The sequence below is a fragment of the Panthera leo genome, chromosome A1, assembly GCF_018350215.1.
Source record: "Panthera leo isolate Ple1 chromosome A1, P.leo_Ple1_pat1.1, whole genome shotgun sequence".
NCBI lineage: Eukaryota > Metazoa > Chordata > Mammalia > Carnivora > Felidae > Panthera > Panthera leo.
In genome coordinates this window covers 101,086,478-101,108,164 of record NC_056679.1, presented here as the reverse complement: position 1 = coordinate 101,108,164, position 21,687 = coordinate 101,086,478, and the positions used below count along the sequence as shown (strand labels likewise).

The following is a 21,687-nucleotide window of genomic DNA, read 5'->3' as shown; positions in this document are numbered from 1 at the left end:
CCACGAGATCATGACCTGAGAGGAAGTTGGATGCTTAACCGACTGAGCCAGCCAGCTGCCCCTGTAGGATTCTAAATAATCAAGTTATAGATTTTAAAAATTCCCAATCTATCAATCTATCAAGGGAAATGGGGGTAGGTAGTTAAGTAAATTGCGAAAGTTTATGATTATAAGGACATTTCTTTTACAATTATTAATACAGCCTTAAGTAAAACTATGTCAAGGCTGAAAAATTAGAAACTCTACAATGCAGCTTGAAAAGAGCCTCCTGAGAGTTAAGAAACTAACATTTCAGGCCATCTCATTAACTAATAAATTCCAGGAAGTGAGGCAGGTTTTGTAACCATACTACACCTCAGTTTCTCCATCTCTAAAATAAAAGAGCAGTGTGGGCCACCTTAGGGAATGGTGTTGCACTCACCCATGGTCCAGAATGTACTAGCTGATCTCTGGACAAGTGTTTTCTGGGGCCCTCTCAAAGGCTAATCTGCCTGTTCTACGGGTGGGAAGGTGAGGCCAGACAGAAAATCATGAACGTAAATGAAGGGCAGGAGGCAGGTTGGACTAGGTAACGTCTAAGGTCACAGTGAGCTTTAGATGCTCTGACTTGGGCTATAATACTCTCTCAGGTTTATGGGCCAGAGAAGGGCCAGTTCATGAAAAGACTGGCCTACTCCTTTTTTTTTTATAAGTTTATTTATTTATTCTGAAAAAAAGAGAGAGCGAACAAGTGAGCACAAGCCGGGGACGGGCAGACAGAGAAGGAAAGAGAGGATCCCAAGCAGGCTCTGCACAGTCAACACAGAGCCTGACATGGGCCTCAAACTCATGAACCGTAAGATCATGGAGGCTGTCTTACTCCTCAAGAGGCTTACATACCACAAGTTATCCCAAAATGATGCATAACCCAGGGTTTTCATTTCACTTGGGACAGATAAAGCATTCCCACTCATCTTTCCAACTTCCACCTAGCTCCCACTGCCAACAAAGAGAATCAGGTAGAAAAGGGAGAAGAGAAAGCTCCCTGCAACTCCTTGGAGACTGAAGTGACAAGAAAACGAATATTAAACTCACAACAGGAACCAAGCCCTTTTGGTCCCTCAACCACATCTTTCAAGCCCCATTTCTGAGAATAGAAAATTCCAAGCCCAATTTGAGAGTCACTGTAAACTCCTCTCGGTGCCAGATGATTTTATCTGCATATTTATATTCAAAGTACAAACAACTTAAAATGTTTACACTAAGTAGTAATGGAAGTCATGTGTCAAAGACAATGGGAGGAAAAAGAGGAAAGCGTTCTTTACAACGAAAGCTTGAAGATATACAATATCCGTGGAAAATCTGGCTTATGAGTAAGAATGCACTGTTTACCTATTCCATTTAATTACAGAGAACATGACTTTCTACCCTTTGCATACACAATGTCTAAAGTCTCGTGTTTTGGTTTTTTGCTTTGGTTTTGCTCTGCAATGCTGCCAGAAGCTTGGGAACGCTCACAGCTCCATGTACAGAGTCCCAGGGAACACAGCCACACACGTTCCTGTCCTTTGTGGTCCCCCTTTCCTTTAATCTCCCACTTTCAGGGAGAGGCAGTGAAAACCGCCATGCCCAAAGGAAGAGAACAAAAACAGTCAAGACAGCCCTCCTCAGATGATCGCAAGGTCTCCAGCATGTCAACTCTCCTTGGAGAACACCATCAAGACCAAGAAAACTATGCGAGGCCACCAAGAGGCTCTTGGCATCTCTTTAGTGGGAGAGAGTCATCTGAAGCATGCAGTGACAGCGTATCCTCCCCTTGTAACCAAGAGCGATTCAGGCACGACCACCCAGAAAAACTCTGTCGTGGAAACTGGGTCCTGGCTTCCCAGAGCCTCCAGCTACCTGCCTGCACAGAACCCACCCTAAGATTAAAGCTTACAGGGGTTACAAGGTATTATTCATAAAAAGGACAGTAACAGCCGCTGTTTCTGTGATGTAACATGTCTCAGACGGAGAGCTCCTCACGGCGAATCCATAACCCTCAGGTGAGGTCCAGCTCTGCTCTTCCTTATCTTCCCAGCTATGTTCACCTGGGTCATTCCCATGCATCTGCCTGTCAATTGTTCAGTGTCCTGGCTGAACACCTGACCTGTGCCATCCCTGCACCTGCCCTGTGTGGTTCTCTTCGGATTAATGACTACATGAAATATTCATCTGAGGCCTTTAGCCTTTTATATTTAAAAACAGAGAGAAGTTGACACTGCTCTATCTTTTCTTTTGCTTTTCCTGTCACTTAGGACAAGTGTTGTTCTTTCTTCCCTCAATAGTTCCACTTGCTCCTCTCAGCTGCAGAAAAGAGCCTATCGCATTTTCACAAGCACACATTCTAATTTTCAAAGAAGCCGACACTTCATCAGAGGCAATTAATTTTTATGCACTTATTCTCAACTTGATTCCATATATGGACTGGCCAGGCCCAACAAAAATTCAGTTTCTCTATGTCCTCAAAACCCAAAACTAAAGGCTAGGAATGCCATGAGAAAGCAATAAATCTTGGAAAGAAAACAAAAAGCAAAAAGTATCACAGAGCTGAATTAAAACATGGACAGATTTGCTTTACATCAGTTTTTACCTTTATACTAAATTTTCAATTCCTCGATCCAGAGAACCAATTACAAATACAACTTCATTAAAGCTAAAAGGACCAACCGACAACATATTTTTAATTTTAAACTTTGTTTATTTTAATCTAGAGTGTTTGACTGTTGATATATTTTGCATCTCACCCAGAAGTTCTGACAAAAAAAATATCGAGACATAAATTTATTTAAATTGCATTTTATTGACTGAGGATCTAAACACATCTTACCTGTAAATATGTTTCCAAACCTTGTCGTCGTTGCTCCAAGACTTTTGGGACCCAGTTCCTAACATGTTTAGAAGGGATTTCTGGAGTTTTTATACATTTCTTAAGCTATAAAGATAGAAACAAACAAAAATACAGAAAAATGTCTCAATTATAAAGACATTATTTGAAGGGGAAAGGCAGTAAAAGAAAATGAGCCACAACTATCTCCAATAAAAAAGATACAAGAAAATATAATTACAGTGAAATTTCGTTAACAAATTCTTTACTTGGCTTTCCTAAGTGTTTAGGTTTCGGGATAAGCATTTTATGGTTTTGGTAGATTTTGCTATGCTTGTATATCACTGAGTATTTCAGACTGGATTACTTTTTTCCAAAAAATTAAAAGCTCACTAAATGCATTATAATGGAGGTAAAGACATTTATAATCTTTTTAAATTTACTTTTTAATGTTTATTAATTTTTGAGAAACAGAGAGCACAAGCAGGGGAATGGCAGAGAGAGAGGGAGACACAGAATCTGAAGCAGGCTTCAGGGTCTCAGCTGTCAGCACAGAACCCGACGCGCGGCTTGAACTCACAACGCGAGATGGTGACCTGTGCTGAAGTCGGACACCCAACAGTCTGAGCCACCCAGGCACCCCTATAATTTTCAAAATCAATTAATATAATGAAATTTTGCTCAGAAGAAGTAAAGTCTTTCTACATATTATTTCACATAAAAAAGCAAAATAAAATGCAATGTTTCTAACCATCTCGCTGGAAATGACACGTAAACTAGACCAAACTACTTGGAGAGTTTCCCAAAAGGTCTTCAATAGAATGAACTTAAGTTTTTTAAAACTGAGAGACTGATCCTTCCAATGCTCCTAAGATTTAGGTCCAAATTCTGTTCATGAAAAACCACGGTTCTCAGCTAAGTCTTTCTGGGCAGCAGTTTTAAGGGACAACATATATAAAGAAAAATTCTACTGGAACCTGACTTAGCACTGCCTGTGGGAGACTCATCCTATGACATTAACATCCTAACCTGTGAAGGTCACCTTACATGGCCAGGTACTTTGCACAGGGGTCTTAAAATGGAACAATTCTCCTCAACTATCCAGGTGGGCTCAGTGTAATAATAAGATGCCCGATGAGAAGGAAGCAGGAGGCTCCGATTCAGAGAGAGCCTGGAGGATGCTACGTGGCTGGGTTCATTGACAGAGGGAGGGTCGAGAGCCCAGGGGACCTCGAGAAGCTAGAAGGAAAGGGAATGGATGCACCCCTCCAGCCTGGGGATGCCTTGATTTTAGCCCAGGGAAACTCGTAGTGGACTTCTGACCACAAGAAGAATAAGAAAATAAATTTCTGTTGTCTTAAGCCCTCAGTTTGTGCTAACATGTTAGAGCAGCAATATGAAACCAACACACGGACTCAAATGGAATGAAGTTTAATGTTCTAATTAAAAACTTGGAAACCCTGCTGAGACTGTGTAGCGGGAAGCCAGACCTGGTGTTGGAAGTAAGAATATACAGATTAAAGGGGCACCTGGGTGACTCACTTGGTTAGGCGTCTGACTCTTGATTTTGACTCAGGTCATGATCTCACACTCTGTGAGAGCGAACCTCGCATCGGGCTCTGAGCTGACAGCGCGGAGGCTGCTTGGGATTCTCCGGCTCCCTCTCTCTCTCTGCTCCTTTCCAATTCTCATACACACTCTTGCCCTTGCTCTTTTGCTTTCTCTTGCTCACTAAGATATAAATGAGTAAATAAACAATAAAAAAAGAAAAGAATGTGCAGATTACGACCTGCTGAGTAAGGGGCATACGTCCTGAACACCTGAGCTCCCACTTTGGGGAAATGGACCCTATGGGCTTGCTGTGAATGAAGGCAAGGTTTCACTATATCCGAGGAGAGGAAAGAGAGTACAGAAGCGGGGGAGGGGTGGCAGGTCAGGAACAAGCAGGAGATAAGACAGCAGGGTGACAAGCACCTATCACTGATCACTTTCAGCTGGTCAGGACTGAGGTCACCAAATTTCTGAGGGCTTGACTCCAAATGGTTATTTTAAAAGGTGCCAGGAGGGTCGCCTGGGTGGCTCAGTCGGTTAAGCGTCCGACTTCGGCTCAGGTCATGATCTCACGGTCCGTGAGTTCGAGCCCCGCGTCGGGCTCTGTGCTGACAGCTCAGAGCCTAGAGCCCGTTTCAGATTCTGTGCCTCCCTCTCTCTCTGACCCTCCCCCATTCATGCTCTGTCTCTCTCTGTCTCAAAAATAAATAAACGTTAAAAAAAAAAAAAAAAATTTAAAAGGTGCCAGGAAAGTCAAGTGGGAATGTATGGAGGGAATCCTGAACTCAGGTCCTTGCCTAAATGTCCGGACTCTGGGTGTGAGCAGGGTTATCATACTGTAAAATGCCTAGACAGCAGCCTAGAAAATCACAATTGTCTTTCAAAGTTTCAAAAACTCAGATAAACAAGTTTTTCTCCTCACACATTGCTCCTTTTTAAAAAAAAAAAAATTTTAATGTTTATTCGTTTTTGAGAGAGAGAAAGAGAAAGAAAGAGAGAGAGAAAGTGGGGGAGGGGCAGAGAGAGAGGAAGACACAGCATCCAAAGCAGGCTCCAGGTTCCGAGCTATCAGCACAGAGCCTGTCATGGGGCTCGAACCCACCATCATCGAACTGTGAGATCATGACCTGAGCCAAAACTGACTGACTCACCCAGGCGCCCCCATATCATTTTAAATGGGAAGCTTAGTGAATGTCTTGAGCAAGGGCATGACTTAATATAAATTCACTTTAAGGAGGTCATGAGAGATTCCATAATCAGGCAGCACTATAATGGGGCTCTTTTTCCTGACAGAAACGCCAAGCACTCCTGGAGCAACAGCCGCTGTACTGTAACCAGATGAGTGAAAGGCGCGTGCTAACATAAAGGTGGTAAAGCAGAAAGACCAGAAGGAACTTGGAATATGGATACTGTGGAATTGCAACATCAACTTGGAGCGTCTGCTTTTAGTTTTGTTGCAATGTGAGAATCTTCTTGCACCTGTTTAAGAAACCTAATCAAGTTCCTAGTATATCCAATGAAAAATACTCCTGGCACAAAGGAACCCATTGTTTAGTTTTGGTGATTCTAAGTCTCAGATGCCCCCGAGGCACTCACACAGAGATAAAATGTAGGCAGGTGGAAAGGAGTCTAGATCTAGGCATCAGAATACGTTCAGTGGTACTGAGAACCATGAAACTAGATGACGTGACAGTGGGGTGTTTCTCTGTTGGCACAGATGGGAAAAAAGTGCTGTGATGGCAGAATCTGAAGACAGCTCCGAAGATCCCTGCCCCTTAGTGCATGTGTGCCTACATAATCCCCTCCCATGGGGTCATATGGGATCAGTGAATGTGGGCAGGACAGCCGTTCCTTTGATGAGGTTACCTTTTATAAGACCTGGTCCTAGCACACAGACTCATGGCTTTGCCATGTTCCAACCACATGGCATAGATGCTGAGAGCTACCCTTGGCCAAAAAATCAGCAAAAAAAAAAAAAGGGGGGGGGGGCCTCAGCCCCATGACAGCAATAAACCTACTTTCACCTAAACAAGCTTGGAAGAGGACCCTGAGCCCCAGATGGGACCATAGCCTTGGCCACACCTGGATGCCCACCTGGTGAGACCCTAAGCGGAGAACCCAGTACACCTGTGCCTGGACTCCTGCTCCAGAGAAACTCCCAAATGATACAGTTGTCTTGTTTTAAGCTGCTGAGTGAGTGGCAGTTCCTTACACTGCAATGGGACATGGTTACAATGGCAGAGATCTCTGATTCTGAGAGGCAGGGCAGAGAAGCAGGCAGGCACTGAGCAGGGGGTGAAACCGCACCTTCAGACAAGAAAGGGTTCCAAAAAGCGGGCACAGTCCGACTGCCCAGCCAGGCTGGGGAAGTCAAACAGTGGGTAAGGAGGGAATAGGAAGGGATAGAGCAGAGCCTCCATTTTCAAGAAATTCTACCAAGAAAGGAGAGTAATGCGGGCAACATGGGAGGGAAGCAGAGAGGCAAAGGTGAGTTTTATTACGTTAAATGGGAAACACTAGCACATGTTCATTTATTTATGAGACTGATCCAATACTGAGGAACAAGGGAGAGAGAGAGAAACCATTTATGATTATCTGTATGGGAATAAATATATATCTCATCTCTACACCATTTGAGGTATTTCTCAAACAGAGACAAAGCCAAAAATGCTCAAGTATTCTGTGGTAATAAATTTATTCGGTTACAACTTAAACCTCAGGAAACTTCCTTTAAAACTGTTGAATCGTGGGGCGCCTGGGTGGCTCAGTTGGTGAAGCACCCAACTTCAACTCAGGTCATGATGTCACAGCTTGTGAGTTCAAGCCCCATGTCAGGCTTGGAACCTGCTTCGGATTCTGTGTCTCCCTCTCTCTCTGCCCTTTCCCTGCTCACTCTCTCCCTCTCTCTCTCTCAAGAATAAATAAACATTAAAAAAAAAAACTGTTGAATCGTGACATTTCTTACATTGTAAAATAGAAATCAACTCCATTATCTGTCTCTCCTTTTTTTTTTTTTTTAATCTTGAAGATAGAGTACTGAAAACACTTTTCCTTTTTATTTATGTCAGGAGTGTGGAGGAGGCCGATCATCATAGCTGCGGGGATCTGTGACAGCATTTGTAGGTGAGTAATGAATTGCTTTAGATGAGGAGAGACAAACCCAAGACAATATGTTTCCAGCAGGGCTCAGCTGCTCACAAGATAAATACTCCTCTGCCACTCCATGGGATGATTAACTGTTCTGGCCATGCTGCGTCCGGCCACATGGCCTTTCTGATCCACACGGATAGCCACCAGATTCCGTGATACTGAAGGCACAATCCCCTCTGCCTGGAGTCATCTTTTTATTTTTATTATTTTTTTTAATTTTTAAAAGGTTTTTGTAAGTAATCTCTATGCCCAACGTGGGGCTCGAACTCACGACCCCAAGATCAAGAGTCGCACGCTCCAGCAAGTGAGCCAGCCAGGCACCCCTCCCTTTCCTCTTTATACCATTCAAAGAGTTTACTCAGACTTTCCTCCACACAGATGTCCCACGTACACACTGGTGAGAGCGCCAATCTTCCAGAGAAAGGAACACAGATACTTTCCCAAGCACCTAAACAAAGAGCTGGAAATGTGACAAAAAGGTTAAGGAAAGAAGTGAGGAGCCTTTGGGGTAAAATTCAACCTTTCCCTCCACCTCGGTACCCGTCCGTCCTCAGGGTTCCCTCTAGAAGCACTACATGGGGCGCTTTATTCCTGGTGTGACCCCATATGGCAGCTTCGGGTTCTTTTGAAATGTGTACTTCATTAATTTAAATATAAGAATGTACTGTTTTATTCAAGCCAAAAGTAGGCAATAACAAGAATGAGGACAGTTAATTTCGTAACAAACCAGCACCGTATTTCCCTGAAACCTCTGGGCCGGAACAGAAAGTGAACAGCTGAGAAGGCATGTAAAATATGCTCCCCAGTTGGCCATGCAGGGCAGGACTTTCTCCGCACGCCCGTGACTGAGGGCCTGGGGAGGCAGAGCTGTTCTCAAGGACCACCATTTAAAGTGGTAACTTGCTTGTCTACAGGAGATGCGGGCAGGTGCCACTGGGGCACAGGGGAAACTCATACAAGCCTAAGGCTCTTCCCATCACCGCCGGCCCTCAACAGTAGGGAGGAATCCCCATAACTTTTTTTTTTTAAAGATACGAGGCTAAGAGTGAACAGAGAGGAACAAAGTGGGGGCCCGCTTGGGTTGCAGTGTGGTGTGCGTGCTGGTCCCATCTGGGACTACACAGCTACAAAGGAATTACTCGTGTAACCTGGGATGGAAATTACAGGGAACTCAACTCCCACGGTCGAAATGAGTTTTTTTAGCCAAAACATTCCTCCAGTTAATTCATAAATATGCAGGATGTCCTCCAAACATCCCATTTGCCGACTACTTATTTAATGCCTAATACGTGCCCAACACTAACAGGCAGGGAGGAAGATATGAAAGATAAGATACGGTCCCGACGTGTATAAAACCCCCAAAAAAGTGTCTTCTAGTTAGACAAGACTTAGAGACAAGTAAATTTTAATGATCTCTTACATGCTTTAAATTTAAGCAGAAACGTCTACTCTAAAGGAAGACGAGGAGGTGCCTGGCTGGCTCAGTCAGTACAGTATGTGACTCTTGATCTTGGGGTCATGAGTTTGAGCCCCACGTTGGGCATAGAGATTACTTTTTAAAAAAATAAAATAAAATAAAGGAACAGCAATTCCAAGAACAAAGACCTGAGGGAATAAAAGAAACTCCCAGGAAAGAAGGAGAACGTGAAGTATTTCAGTTTGGTTTGAACAGATCAGAACACAGAGGGAAGGCCATTCAGCACGGCAAAGACAGACAGCGATCTTCTTACACGAGGGTGAGTGGGGAGACTAATTGGCTGCCACCGCTGTTTTCTCATGAGAAAGTGAGAAATAAGGTCAACTAGAAAAGGAGTTTGTGGTTGACAGACTAACGGTTCCCTCCTGCAAAAGATGTCCATGTCCTGACCCTTAGAACTTAAGACTGTGTCACCTTACCTGGCCAAAGAATGGGCTTAAGTCAAGCATCTTGAGCTGGAGACATTATCCGGGGGTATGCAGGTACAGCCAATGGAATCTCAAAGGAGAGGCGGAAGTGTCATCATCAGAGAGGGTAGAGGCAGAGACAGCAGAGGTGATGATAGAAACAGAACCTGCAGTGACCGACCATACTGCTGGCTTTGGAGATGGGAGAGGCCACAAGCCACAGACTCTGAGCAGCTTCTGTAAGTGAGAAAAGGCAGGGAAACGATTCTCTCCCAGAGCCTCCCAGGGGGAACTGGGCCCTGTCGATGCATAATAAATGCGTGTTGCTTTAAGCCACTATGTTTGTGATGACTAATCCTACCAGTAATTGGAAACTAATAGAGAGTTTAAGATAAGTGGTCGTGAGGGTCAATGTCCATGATACGGTTGACAACACCGACCCATTTCAATGCGTTTGCGCCACAGAATGATGAAAATGGTGCTTTAGGGAAACTGATCTGTAGCACAGAAAGAATCAGAAGACAAGGATCAGAAATTGCTAAAGCAATACTTAGAGACAACTAGTAAGACTCTGGCTTGGGAGGGAAAAAGAGAAGAGGAAAATTAAATGGTGCACATTATAGAAATTTGGAAGAATGAATCAACGGGACTTGGTGACGCTCTGAACACAGGAGGTAAGAGAAACACAGGTAAGACCCCTGAGGTTTCAAACCTTGTGGCTTCGGTGCACCTGATAGACAGAGGGTGGGTGAGGAGGGTTGTCTAAGATATGCCTCTAAAAATATAACCACACAATAGGAACTGTCAAACTTCAAGAGGCACTGAGATCACCAGGGATCCTGATTTAAAGGGCAGATAACTGGGGTGCCTGGGTGGCTCAGTCAGTTGAGCATCTGACTCTTGATTTTGGCTAGAGCCATGATCTCACGGTTCGTGAGCCCCACATGGGGCTCTGCACTGACAGCGGGGAGTCTGCTTGGGATTCTTTCTCTGCCTCTCTCTCTGCCCCTCCCTGACTCATGCTCTGTCAAAATAAACAAACATTTTTAATAAATAAATAAATAAAAATAAAGGATGCATTACGGGGCTCCATCACAGAGATTCTAACTCAGCACGTCCCGGGAGTACACAGAATCTTCACGTCATTCAATACTGTTCTGTTACAGATGGTCCAAGGTGCACATTATGAAAAATACCAATCTAGAAAAGCTAAGAGAAAATGGAAGCAGATACTCATCACCACTCTGGAAGAAATGACTACTATTCAGAATCTGAGAGAGTGAAAATTGACATAACAGATAACATACACATTTAAAGCTTTTGTAAATTAAAATAAATATCAGAGCCAAAAGGTCCTGTGTGAAAAGTACTTTCAGCAAATGGCTAAAATTTTATTAGCAGGCCACACAAACTAACGGGTAAAAATAAATCAGACTCTAGTAGATAGACCAGTCCAAAAAAAGGGAATACAACTTCTTTTTTTATTTTTATGTTTCTTTTTTTTTTGAGAGAGAGAGACAGAGCACAAGCAGGAGAGGGGCAAAGAGAGGGAGGCACAGAATCTGAAGCAGGTTCCAGGCTCTGAGCTGTCACCACAGAGCCCGATGCGGGGCTCGAACCTAAGAATGGTGAGATCGTGATCTGAGCTGAAGTCGGATGTTTAACCCCATTGAGCCACCCAGGCACCCAGGGAATACACCTTCTAAACAAACTTAAGACACACCAATGACAACAGCAACAAGGCAACATACATTGTTTGCTAAAGTAAATAAATATAATTTTGGGGGGTAATATTCAAACACAATGAGATTTTGTGGTACTTTCCAATGTGCTGGCTGCATTTTAAATCTGCTATAACCATTCTGGAAAGAAATGTGGTAGGATATATGCAAATCCTTTGACAGAGAAAGCTTCTTTTTGCAATCTAGCATAAGGAAACCACCCTGAATATGGAAAATATTATATCTAATGAAAGCCATCAATAATTGGAAGTTTACCATATGATGCACACACAATGTCATTTAGTTTGTAAAATAATCCTATGACGTTAGTACTGTAATTATTCCCATTCTCCAAATGGGGAACGTGAGACACAGAAAGATCTTGTAACTTGCTCCATGAACTTGACAGCCAGGAAGAGGTAAAGGCAGACTCAGGAAAATTCTGCTTCCAGAGCCTACACACTTAACTTCGACACCATAATTACCACCATGCAGGAACATGGTTAGTCCAGCAGCATTTGCTTTACTAAAAAATTCAAGAAGAGAGGGGCACGTGGCTGGCTCAGTCGGTGGAGTAATTGACTTGATCTTAGGGTTGTGATTTCGAGCCACACGTTGGGTAGGGAGAATGCTTAAAAATAAAATCTTAAAAACAAAAACAAAAACAAAACTTCAAGAAAAGAAGGAAAACAGCCATTATGGTAGCAGAGTAGAAATATGTGTGGGTAACAATGGGTTATTTACCCTGTCCCCAAACCTCCTGCAAGGTTTAGCTTTATAGTGTGAAAAAAATGAAAAAAACAAAAAAACACCTCTTGAATGTTCCCCCAAAATAGAAAGAAATCCTGAGAAAAGTGTCAACGAATGGGATAATGTTTTTGTATAGGGGCGCCTGGGTAGCTCAGGTGGTTAAGTGTCTGACTCTTGATTTCAGCCCATGCTTCAGGTCACGATCTCCATGGTTCATAACTTCGAGCCCTGCACTGGGCTATGTGCTGACAGTAACGGAGCCTGCTTCAGATTCTGGGTCTCCCTCTCTCTCTCTGCCCCTTCCCTGCTCTCTCTCTCTCTCTCTCAAAATAAATAAACATTAAAAAATTAAAAAAAAATAAAATTATAAAAAAAACAATTATTAAAGTTTGGGAGAAGTGATAATCATTAAGAACTTTCTTTAGACAACCAGATGAACTGTGAAATGGGTAACAGTCTCACCTTCTGCCTCAAAATTAGCCTGACAATAAGCCAGGAAGCATTTTTGTCTGAGGCACAGAGAAGAGCTATGCCCCTGTTATTCTAAAGATGCAAAGCACCTGTTAATAGCACATTTATCATTTTAGAATTAACTTGGGGACACTGGCCAAACACTTTTAACAAGTGAGAAGTAAAAGTAAAATTTCGGAAAAACCAGGACACTAGCAGCACAGCAAATTGCACACGGCGCAGAAATAGTTGAGGATTGCAGGAAAACTACATAATAGACTTGACTGAATTTAAAAGGGAAATATTTTCGATAAAAATGTAACACCCAAGGTGCGCTGGGCTGGCTCAGTCACTGGGGCGTGTGACTCACGATCTCAGGGCTGTGAGTTCGAGCTCCGTGCAGGGTGTACAGATCGCTTAAAAATAAAATCTTAAAAAGACATAGCACTCGGAACACATCACAGAATTCAAATACGGAAACTGGGGTATCAAAATGTAATACAAAGGTCAAGTTGTACCACATGCAGCAGCGATCAGTAGAGCTTGTGGATTCTGAGTAAATTTTTGGCTGATTTCAATCCTTAACACAGTTGTAGACTCAAGAAGACAGATTTCTGTTTTTTGCACACACTACTACCATGATTTGTGCTTAACTAGCTTCTATGGTAACCTTTTAGCCAAATCTAATACGATCGCAATGGGGCAAGTAAATCCGTAACTAAAACTCTGCCTCACAAAGCCATTTTTATCTCTATGTACCAGCCAGGATGTTTTAAACACACAAAATTGAGACGTTTGAGAATTTTTACTCTCTCAACTCTGGTAGGCCTGATTATATGATTGTAAGAATAGCTAACCTTCTTAACCGAAATGCAGAAATTGAGACAAGATTCCCAGAAAACCCAGGAATTTTTTTCTGACTCTGAGTATCTAAGAACTGCCTATAATCGCTGGGGAGAAAATAAAATCCTGTTCGAGAAGAGCACAGGGGGAACGACCCTGCACTGGTTAGAAGCACGGCAGGCTCTCGCTCGGGGCGGGCCTAATTGGCAGTCACCCAGCTGTGCCTGGTGTGGAGCTGCTCCTGGAATATCTGCTGGGGACAGCTGGGTTGTGTCGAGGTCATGGTGAGCTAGGAGGTTAGGAAGGCAGCCTGCATGTGACAGGCGCCCTAGTCCGTACCCTGGGCATCAGAGGCTGAGCAGGGGGCTGAGATCTGGTTTTAATCTTAGCGTCAGAATTTATTGCAGGAGGTGCCCAGCAGAAATCTCCCTGGGATCTGCTTCCGTGAAAAACAAGCAAACAAAAACAGAAGCCCTCGCGAAGGCATGGAGACCCAGACTCCAGGTTTGTTCCTCTCTCAGACTCCTAGGTTGGAGCTTTCCTAAAAGCTAACAGCAACGTCTGGTTTAAATCTGTACACACCTGCGTTCTTTCTTTTGGAAGTGAATCTGGATTTAACAAAATTTTAATTGAGGAATGACTTTTATGTTATCCCCTGCCATCCTAAGAGAAAAGTGTACAGAGGGAAACAGTTTCACTGATTTTTCAATAATATCCTGTTAAAGTTTATACTGAATACTCCATTCTCTTGACTTTAAAAAAAAGAAAAGTGGGGAAATTCACTTAAAAAAAAAATAACTAAAGAACTTTTAATATAGAGTAAGCACACTGTCACATGATTTATGTACTGATAATTTCCAGAACATTTAAGAGGTCTTTAATAAAATTAAAAGAATAGACTCTCTTTCTTAACATATTCACTTAGTATCTTCCCATCTAACTTCTTAGCTAATAAAGTAACAGAAGTGAAGAAAATGAATTATGGCATACATTTACGTGTGTGTGCATATTCATGCATGTGTTTATATACTCATATATACATATATATACATGTATACATATATAGACACACACACTATATATATATACACACACATATATATTAAGGTAATGTCAGCACCCCAAAAATAATTTCTAGCCTGCAAAACATTAAATTTTGTCAGAAAATAAAAAGTATTCACTCTTCTATTCTTTACCATTTCTCCCCAAACTCAGCCATTCCTTTTGAATTCTTGTTTCTTTTATCTCAGACTTTTAATGAAATGAATCCAAGAACTCGAACGCCAATCTTACAAAGTGGCCTTTACAATTCAAAAGGATTGGGCATGTTCTCCTTTTACATTTTCCCCAAATGCTCCTGGATACATGTGACATGCATAATACTTTTCCAGATACCTGTAAGTTGATTTTAATAAATTTCTCCCTGTAAAGTCATCATTTGCTTCTTTCTTTCCTTTTTGTAAAGCACATTAAGTGTATTTCATGGATGAAATAAGGCCTCAGTCTTATTCTTTGTGAACCCATAACACCCAAAGAGCTTACACCCTCACATCCATTTATGTAAAAGACCTTAACAGAAAACCCACTTACTCAAAAAAGCACACCTTTAAGGGACTGAATAATTTATTTTAAAAGAAAACCTCAGTCATGATAAAAGAAACTGTATTGTTCCAGGAACTGTTAATGCTCTCAGAAAACACAGAGAACAGTCTTAACCTTACAGCATCTAACATACAAGGAAAAAGGGAAAAAAAGTTACCTTTTTGTGCAAGGCATGAAATTCGCTGTACCTTTTTTCAACAAAATGTTTTCTTCCATTCATTAGTACTTCTATCTTAAACACCTAAAGAAAAGAAATTTAAAAAAAGATTAATTCCACCAGTTCAAACCCCTCAGTTGTCTGATGTGGTAAGTTTGTGACCATGATATATTTCATCCCTTTAATTACAGTAGCTGAGCCCCCAAAACCCAGAAGGCTCAGGAGACCCTGGTCCAACAGCACTGATTAATGAGCATTCCAGCCAAATGCTTTAGTTAGTACCAAGTGAGGTCTCCCTGTAACGTGTCTAAAAACAACAGAAACTTAAATGCATTCGGATGCTCCTTAAACTTTTTAAATCAGAGCACATTCCTCCCTTAAAATTATTTCACCAATGAGTATGATGGTATTGAAACAAATTGTGTGACAACAGCGAGAGTCTGGCAGACACAGCAGGCTGGAGCATTCCATTACGGGTGGGTATTTCGACGCCCGGCCATGCTGTGTCACCTAGAAGACAATCAGGCAAACAGCAGTGCATTTTAGGTTAATTTCTTCCTAACCTGCATATTCATCTCTAGCCTCAGCTGGGCTTATTCCGCTGTTTGCAAAACAGGGAAAACGTAGTAAAGGCTCATTTTCCCTGCATGATGCCAGTGACAGCTTGCGTTCCTACCTCCAGAAGGTTGAAAGGCCAGAAGAAAAGGCTCTCTGGGTGCGCTAATTAGTAGGCACTAACATGACATTTTCTTGATTCTTAGGTCATTGGGGTCAAGACTGGGAACAAGGGATGAGAGATATTGTGAAATCCTCATGAAAACACAATGTTAAGGTGGGGTGGGGGAAGGATGCTTGGCAAGAATGGAAGAGAAGGTGATCTGTTATTTTCAAGAGTTTGTCTTGAACTCCTGTTCTGCTGAGCGAGATGTGGTCAACACCAAGATGAAGGAACACTGCTCAATTACTTAGTAAGCCTATTTCCTCTTTCAGTCACCCTTCTGGAAAAAGCTAAACTTGAGGTCACAAGACACGAAAGAGTGTTAAAACATGCTTACTTTAACCCTAAAGAAAACTACTTAACGGTAGCACATGAAATATGAGGTCACAATGCCGTGATTATGAAATCAGATCCCCTCTGGCTCTGTATTTCTACCTTATATGTATTACTTATTTGAAAAGACAAAATTAAATCACCAAACACAAAATATTTGTATATTTGTACTTCTTCGAATCAGAAACAAAGTCGTCTGTTCTTTGACTCCGTTTAAGAAACGTGCTTTTATCAAGCAAATGGTAAATATTTATGAATTTAATCAATATTTTATACTAACATTTGGTTTTTCAGGAAACCTCCCCAAATATACTTTTCTTTGGTCAATTAGTGAAAACAGAAACTATTTTCTTCTCAAAACATATCCATATGCTTCAAAGTCTCATATATATGTATATTATTTTTTTAGAAAAAAAATTGGTCACTAATTCAATAAAGAAAATTCTTTTCCTTCAAAGATGCTGCCGGGAATCCGATGAGGAATACACCCTGAGAAACACAAACAAAAGAAGCACAGCTCCCATGTCCGGGCTTGGTTAATAGGATGCAGAATCCCTTTCTAGTGTCAGGTCCCAGAGTTAAAGCAGGACAGTGTGGAGGCAATGAAAGTAGTTTCCATCTGCTGAACTGCATGAGACAATTGAAGTTATATTCTGAGTCCAGTTACATGAGGCTTCATCGCAAAACCTACCATGGTAGATAAAGAACTGAGGGGTTGGTGGAGGGAGGTGGGTGGGGGATGGGCACTAAGGAGGGCACTTGTGATGAGCACTGGGTGTTGTATGGAAGTGATGAATCACTGTATTTTACTCCTGAAACCAATATTGCACTGTAGGTTAACTAATCAGCATGGAAACAAAAATTTGAACACCCAAACCAAAAAAGACCACTTTAATTGGCATGTTTGCTGCTGGATACACAGAAGGAGAGTGTTGAAGACTCAGAAAGGCTCAACCTACTGGGTCAGCCCTCAGGGTCACCCCTCTTGAAGGCCAGGGATAAGACACATCACACAGTGGCTGCCTCATGGAATGTCATCCCTTCTATCGACCAGACGGCTCCATTACTAAGTTCCACAGTTACTTTTCAGTCAGTCAGTCCAGGGGGGCGCGACGGTGTGGGTGGGTGGCGGGGCGGGTGGACACACACACACACACACACACACACACACACACACAGACACCGTGTGTGGTACATTTTCACGCCACTATTTGTACCGTGTTGCCATTAAAAAAAATGTACAATATACCTAATATTGTTAGGGGTTTTTCTTTTAAATTCTGGGAAAATATTTTGGAAAGGAAGTTGGTTAATCAGAATTTCCAGAACGATGTGAAGAAATGGCATCAATGTCATAAATCTTATTTTTCTGCGGGCGCCTGGGTAGCTAAGTCAGTTGAGCATCCGACTTGGGCTCAGGTCATGGTGTTGTGGTTTGTGAGTTCGAGTCCTGGGTCGGGCACTGTGCTGACAGCTGGGAGCCTGGAGCCTGTGTGGGATTCTGTGTCTCCCTCTCTCTCTGCCCCTCCCCCACTTGCAGGTGTGTGTGTGTGTGTGTGCATGCGCTATCTCTGAAAAATTAACATTAAAAAAATTTTATTTAATCTTATTTTCTTGAAATCCATGGCAGCACCCTCCACCCCACTCCTTTTTTTTTTAAGAGTTTCTGATACATGTTGTCCCTGCTGCCTGGAAAATCTTTTTCCCTGCTTTGTTTTCCTGGCAAACTCCTCAAGGCTGTTACCTGCCTCTAAGGTTGGGACAGCACAGGCAGAGGCTGGGAAAGCAAAAGCACAGGATTTGTTTGATTCACTCATGTCTTTAGCAGATATTTACTGAGGGGCTTGAGGGACTACAATGTACCCAGGGGTTGCTCTAGGCTCTGAGGATTCAGCAGTGAACAAAAGGGACAGGAGCTCAGGCTTCATGGCACACACAGTCTATCTGGTGAGGAAGGCTGACTATAAACACATGAATGAATATGGTGAGGTCAGGAAATAAGCACGTGAAGAACAAGGCATCAGGGTAATGAGACACAACTGAACAGGGTGCTGTTTCAGACAGCATGCTCTGAGAAAGGTGAGAGCTACAACATCTGGAGAGAAATACCAGGAAAAAGGTAAATGTGGCTGCCTCTGGAATTTCAGACTAGGAGTAGGTGGACAAGGACTTTTTTTTTTTAATTTCTGCTTAAAAATTTAAAAAAAAATTGTTTTTAATGTTTATTTTTGAGAGAGCCGAAGCGAGTGAGGGGTGGAGAGAGAGAGAGACCCAGAATCCAAAGCAAGCTCCAGGCTCTCAGCTGTCAGCACAGAGCCCGACACAGGGCTCGAAGTCACAAACCATGAGATCATGACCTGAGCCAAAGTCAGACGCTTAACTGACTGAGCCACCCGGGCGCCTCTCCCGCAATTTTTTAAAGTTAAAATCTAGGGCGGGGTGATTTCCACTTCTGTTCAAGAAGGCGTAACAGGGAGTAGATTGACCCTCCCACGTGGAACAACTCAAAACTGGGCAAAATATGTGGAAAAGATGGCTCTCAAGACATTAGACACGAGGAAATGAAGAAAAGTGAGACACAAAAGAAACAAAAAGGAGCCCTATGGTTACCCCAAACAGAGCCCTGAGGTCCCCTGAGTTAGGGTGCAGTTGGTGGGTGTGAGGGGAAGCAAGTTCTGAGGACAGGATGCTGGACAAGAGTGAGGTGCACAGAGAGGACTCCGGTGACCTGCCAGTGGTCTCTCCCTCCAACATTCAGCTGAATCCCCCCCAACACAAGGGACTGGACACGTTTACCAAAGGACGGGAAGACACAGTGCTCAGAGCTGACAGACAACTGGGCATACAGCCTGTTCCCAAACGTCAGGGTAGAAAACCTCATAATTCATGAGGCACTAGTTAGAGTTCTCAAAAAGGTCTTGCCTCAGCAGTGGGACAAAATTAACTGTAGACTAAAGGCTCTTTTAGTGCAGCATAAATAAACAAACAAATAAAACAAACAAACACAAATCCCAAAAAACAACATTAAAGGCAATGCCTAGAGAGTACGAACTGTTTCCAAGTAACTTAACCACATGCCAAGACAAAGCTCAAGAATATTTTTAGGAATATAAAAATACTAGTACCCAACAAGATAGAATTTACAGTGCCTGGCATCCAATCAAAAAGAAGCAGGAAGATACAATCATAATAAGAAAAACCAATCAAGAGAAATTGATGTAGAAATGACAAAGGTGATAAAATTAGTAGACAAACGGATTAAAATCATTATTAGAAGGTAATTTCTTACACTTAAGTATCCAAAGGAAAGGTTGACCATATCCATGGAAGATAATAAAAACACACACAGCAAGTCTGGGTCCCACTGATGAAATCAACAATGTCTGTGATTATCACAAAAATACAATGGATGGGATTTACAGCAGATTAGATATAGCAAAAGAAAAGGTAAGTGATCTTAAAGATCCACCAACAGCAACTATGCCAAATGAAAAAGAGAAGGGGAAAAAAACTAAAAAACAAACAAAGCTTCAGGAAACCATGGAACATCCTGAAACAGCAGAATGTATGTATACTAGGAGTCCCCACAGGAGAGGAGAGAGAGGAGACAGGGCTGATGGAAAAGACAAATGAATTTAAAGAAATCATGACCCAAAATTTTCCAAATTGGATGGAAACTATAGCCCCAAAGACCCAACAAGATCAATGGATCCAACTACAAGAAACATGTGAAAAATAAAAAATCTAAGGCAAATCATAACCAAATTCTTTAAACCCAGTAAGAAACAGAAAATCTGAAAAGCAGCCAGAGGAAAAAAAAAGAGACATTAAGTAGAAAAGAAAGGTCAGTCTGATACCAAATTTCTCAAGTATTTCTATAAATAACCAAATAAGAGTGATTCAATGCACATATACTCATGTTTTTAAACATCATAGAAATATGTGCTACGTGAAGACACCTGGCAGGGACAGGAATGGTGGTGTCCTGAGGTCTTTACCCTCAACTGTTTGGAGGCTGTGCCCCTGTCAATGGAATCAGACCAATGATCTATATAAAAAGCATACAACTCTGCAGAGTACAAGGTGCTTTTTTTATATTACCTCCTCCTACCAGGCTCTGTGCTCACACTACCCCCTCGATCTCTTTATACTGTGGTTCCAAATGTTAGCGTGTATGGTTTTTTCTAAAAAAAAAAACAAAAAAAAACAAAAAAAAAATGTACTGATGGGGGAAAACTTTCAAAAAGTTCATACTGTAAACTTAAAAGTAGAAGTTTCTTACAGAAGAGACTTTATAAGTCCTTGCCAATTCAAGAGGGATCGCAAATATCCTTTCAGAAGTTGTCCGCATACATATAAGCTCTGTAGGTACCCATGTATATAGAAGTTGTTTTATTCTCTTACACACTGGAGCCCCATCACACAGTTGTACTACTTCCACTATTCTTATTTTTTACCTTATTTATTTAATACATGTTGAACATCTTATCAGCACATTTTGAAATACCTAATTCTCTAATGGCTACATAGTACTCCTACGTACAACTGTTACCATACTTTAATTAGGACCCTGAGGTAGATACTAAGTTACCTAAAAGTATAAGGTACTAAGTTACAGTACAAGTTACTGTACTATTCTGTCCCATATTTATTGTGTTTATATATGTCTATGTTTATATATGTGTGTCTCTATGCATGTTTATGCAGTTGACCCTTGAACAGTGCAGGGGCTAGAGGAACCAGCCCTCTCCCCCCCACGCAGAGAAAAACCTTATATAACTTCTGATTCCCCCAAAACTTAACTATGAATGGCCTACTGTTGACTGGAAGCCTTCCTGATAACACAGTTGATTAACATATATTTTGTATGTTATGTGTACATTATACACTGTATTCTTATAATAAAGTAAGCTAGAGAAAAGAATATGTTGTTAAGAAAATCATAAAGAAGAACAAATATGTTTAAAGTACTATACTATATTTATTAAAAAAAAATCCAGATATAAGTGGACCCACAGTTCAGACCCATGTTGCTCAAGGGCCAGCAGTATATGTTTAGGTATATTTGTACATATATGTATACATATATAAAATAACGTATATATTATATATGTACCTATACATGTACATATATATTATACATATTATATATAACACAATACATAATATACAATGAATGCATTATATGTGTATCTATACTATAAAATATATGTGTTATATAACATTATATAATCCACATTATATGTATATGCGTATATTATATATGTACACATATATGTACATATGGAATATACGTATACATTTTATAACATATGTACATATATTTTATATGTATTAATATATTCCTTATTTCGGTAAACAGACTTACACACAGAGACGAACACAAGATAAATTACCAAAAATTTTGCCAAATTTACCCCCACTTATATTTACTAAGTTACAAACCTGCTAAAAAGATATGGAATATATGGAATACATATAATACATATATATATTATATGTACATATATAGAGAATATGGAATATGTAGATACAACTTTAAAGACACTATTTCCATTCCTAAGTATGGTATGATTACATGTTAGAGGCAATTTTCTTCCTTTGTGATAGTATCTCTGAAATTAAACTAAAGTCAAGGATAAAATATTTCAAAATTTGGGTGTACACCCGATTTTCCAGGAAC

The 21,687-nt window shown here is 41.4% G+C and overlaps 1 protein-coding gene across 2 annotated transcripts in view; it reads right to left on the bottom strand.

Annotated features, from left to right (window-relative positions):
- SNX24 (sorting nexin 24) overlaps window positions 1-21,687 on the bottom strand; it is a 157,862-nt gene that overhangs the window by 55,127 nt on the left and 81,048 nt on the right. For both annotated transcript variants that reach the window (XR_006201223.1, XM_042933913.1), the window contains exons 2-3: window positions 14,954-15,037; window positions 2,849-2,953 (exon numbers count right to left, since the gene is read on the bottom strand). Coding sequence is in view for 1 of the 2 variants with exons in the window: in XM_042933913.1 (XP_042789847.1) it covers window positions 2,849-2,953; window positions 14,954-15,037 (189 nt within the window). In the remaining variant the exon portion in view is untranslated. The remainder of the gene's footprint in view (window positions 1-2,848; window positions 2,954-14,953; window positions 15,038-21,687) is intronic.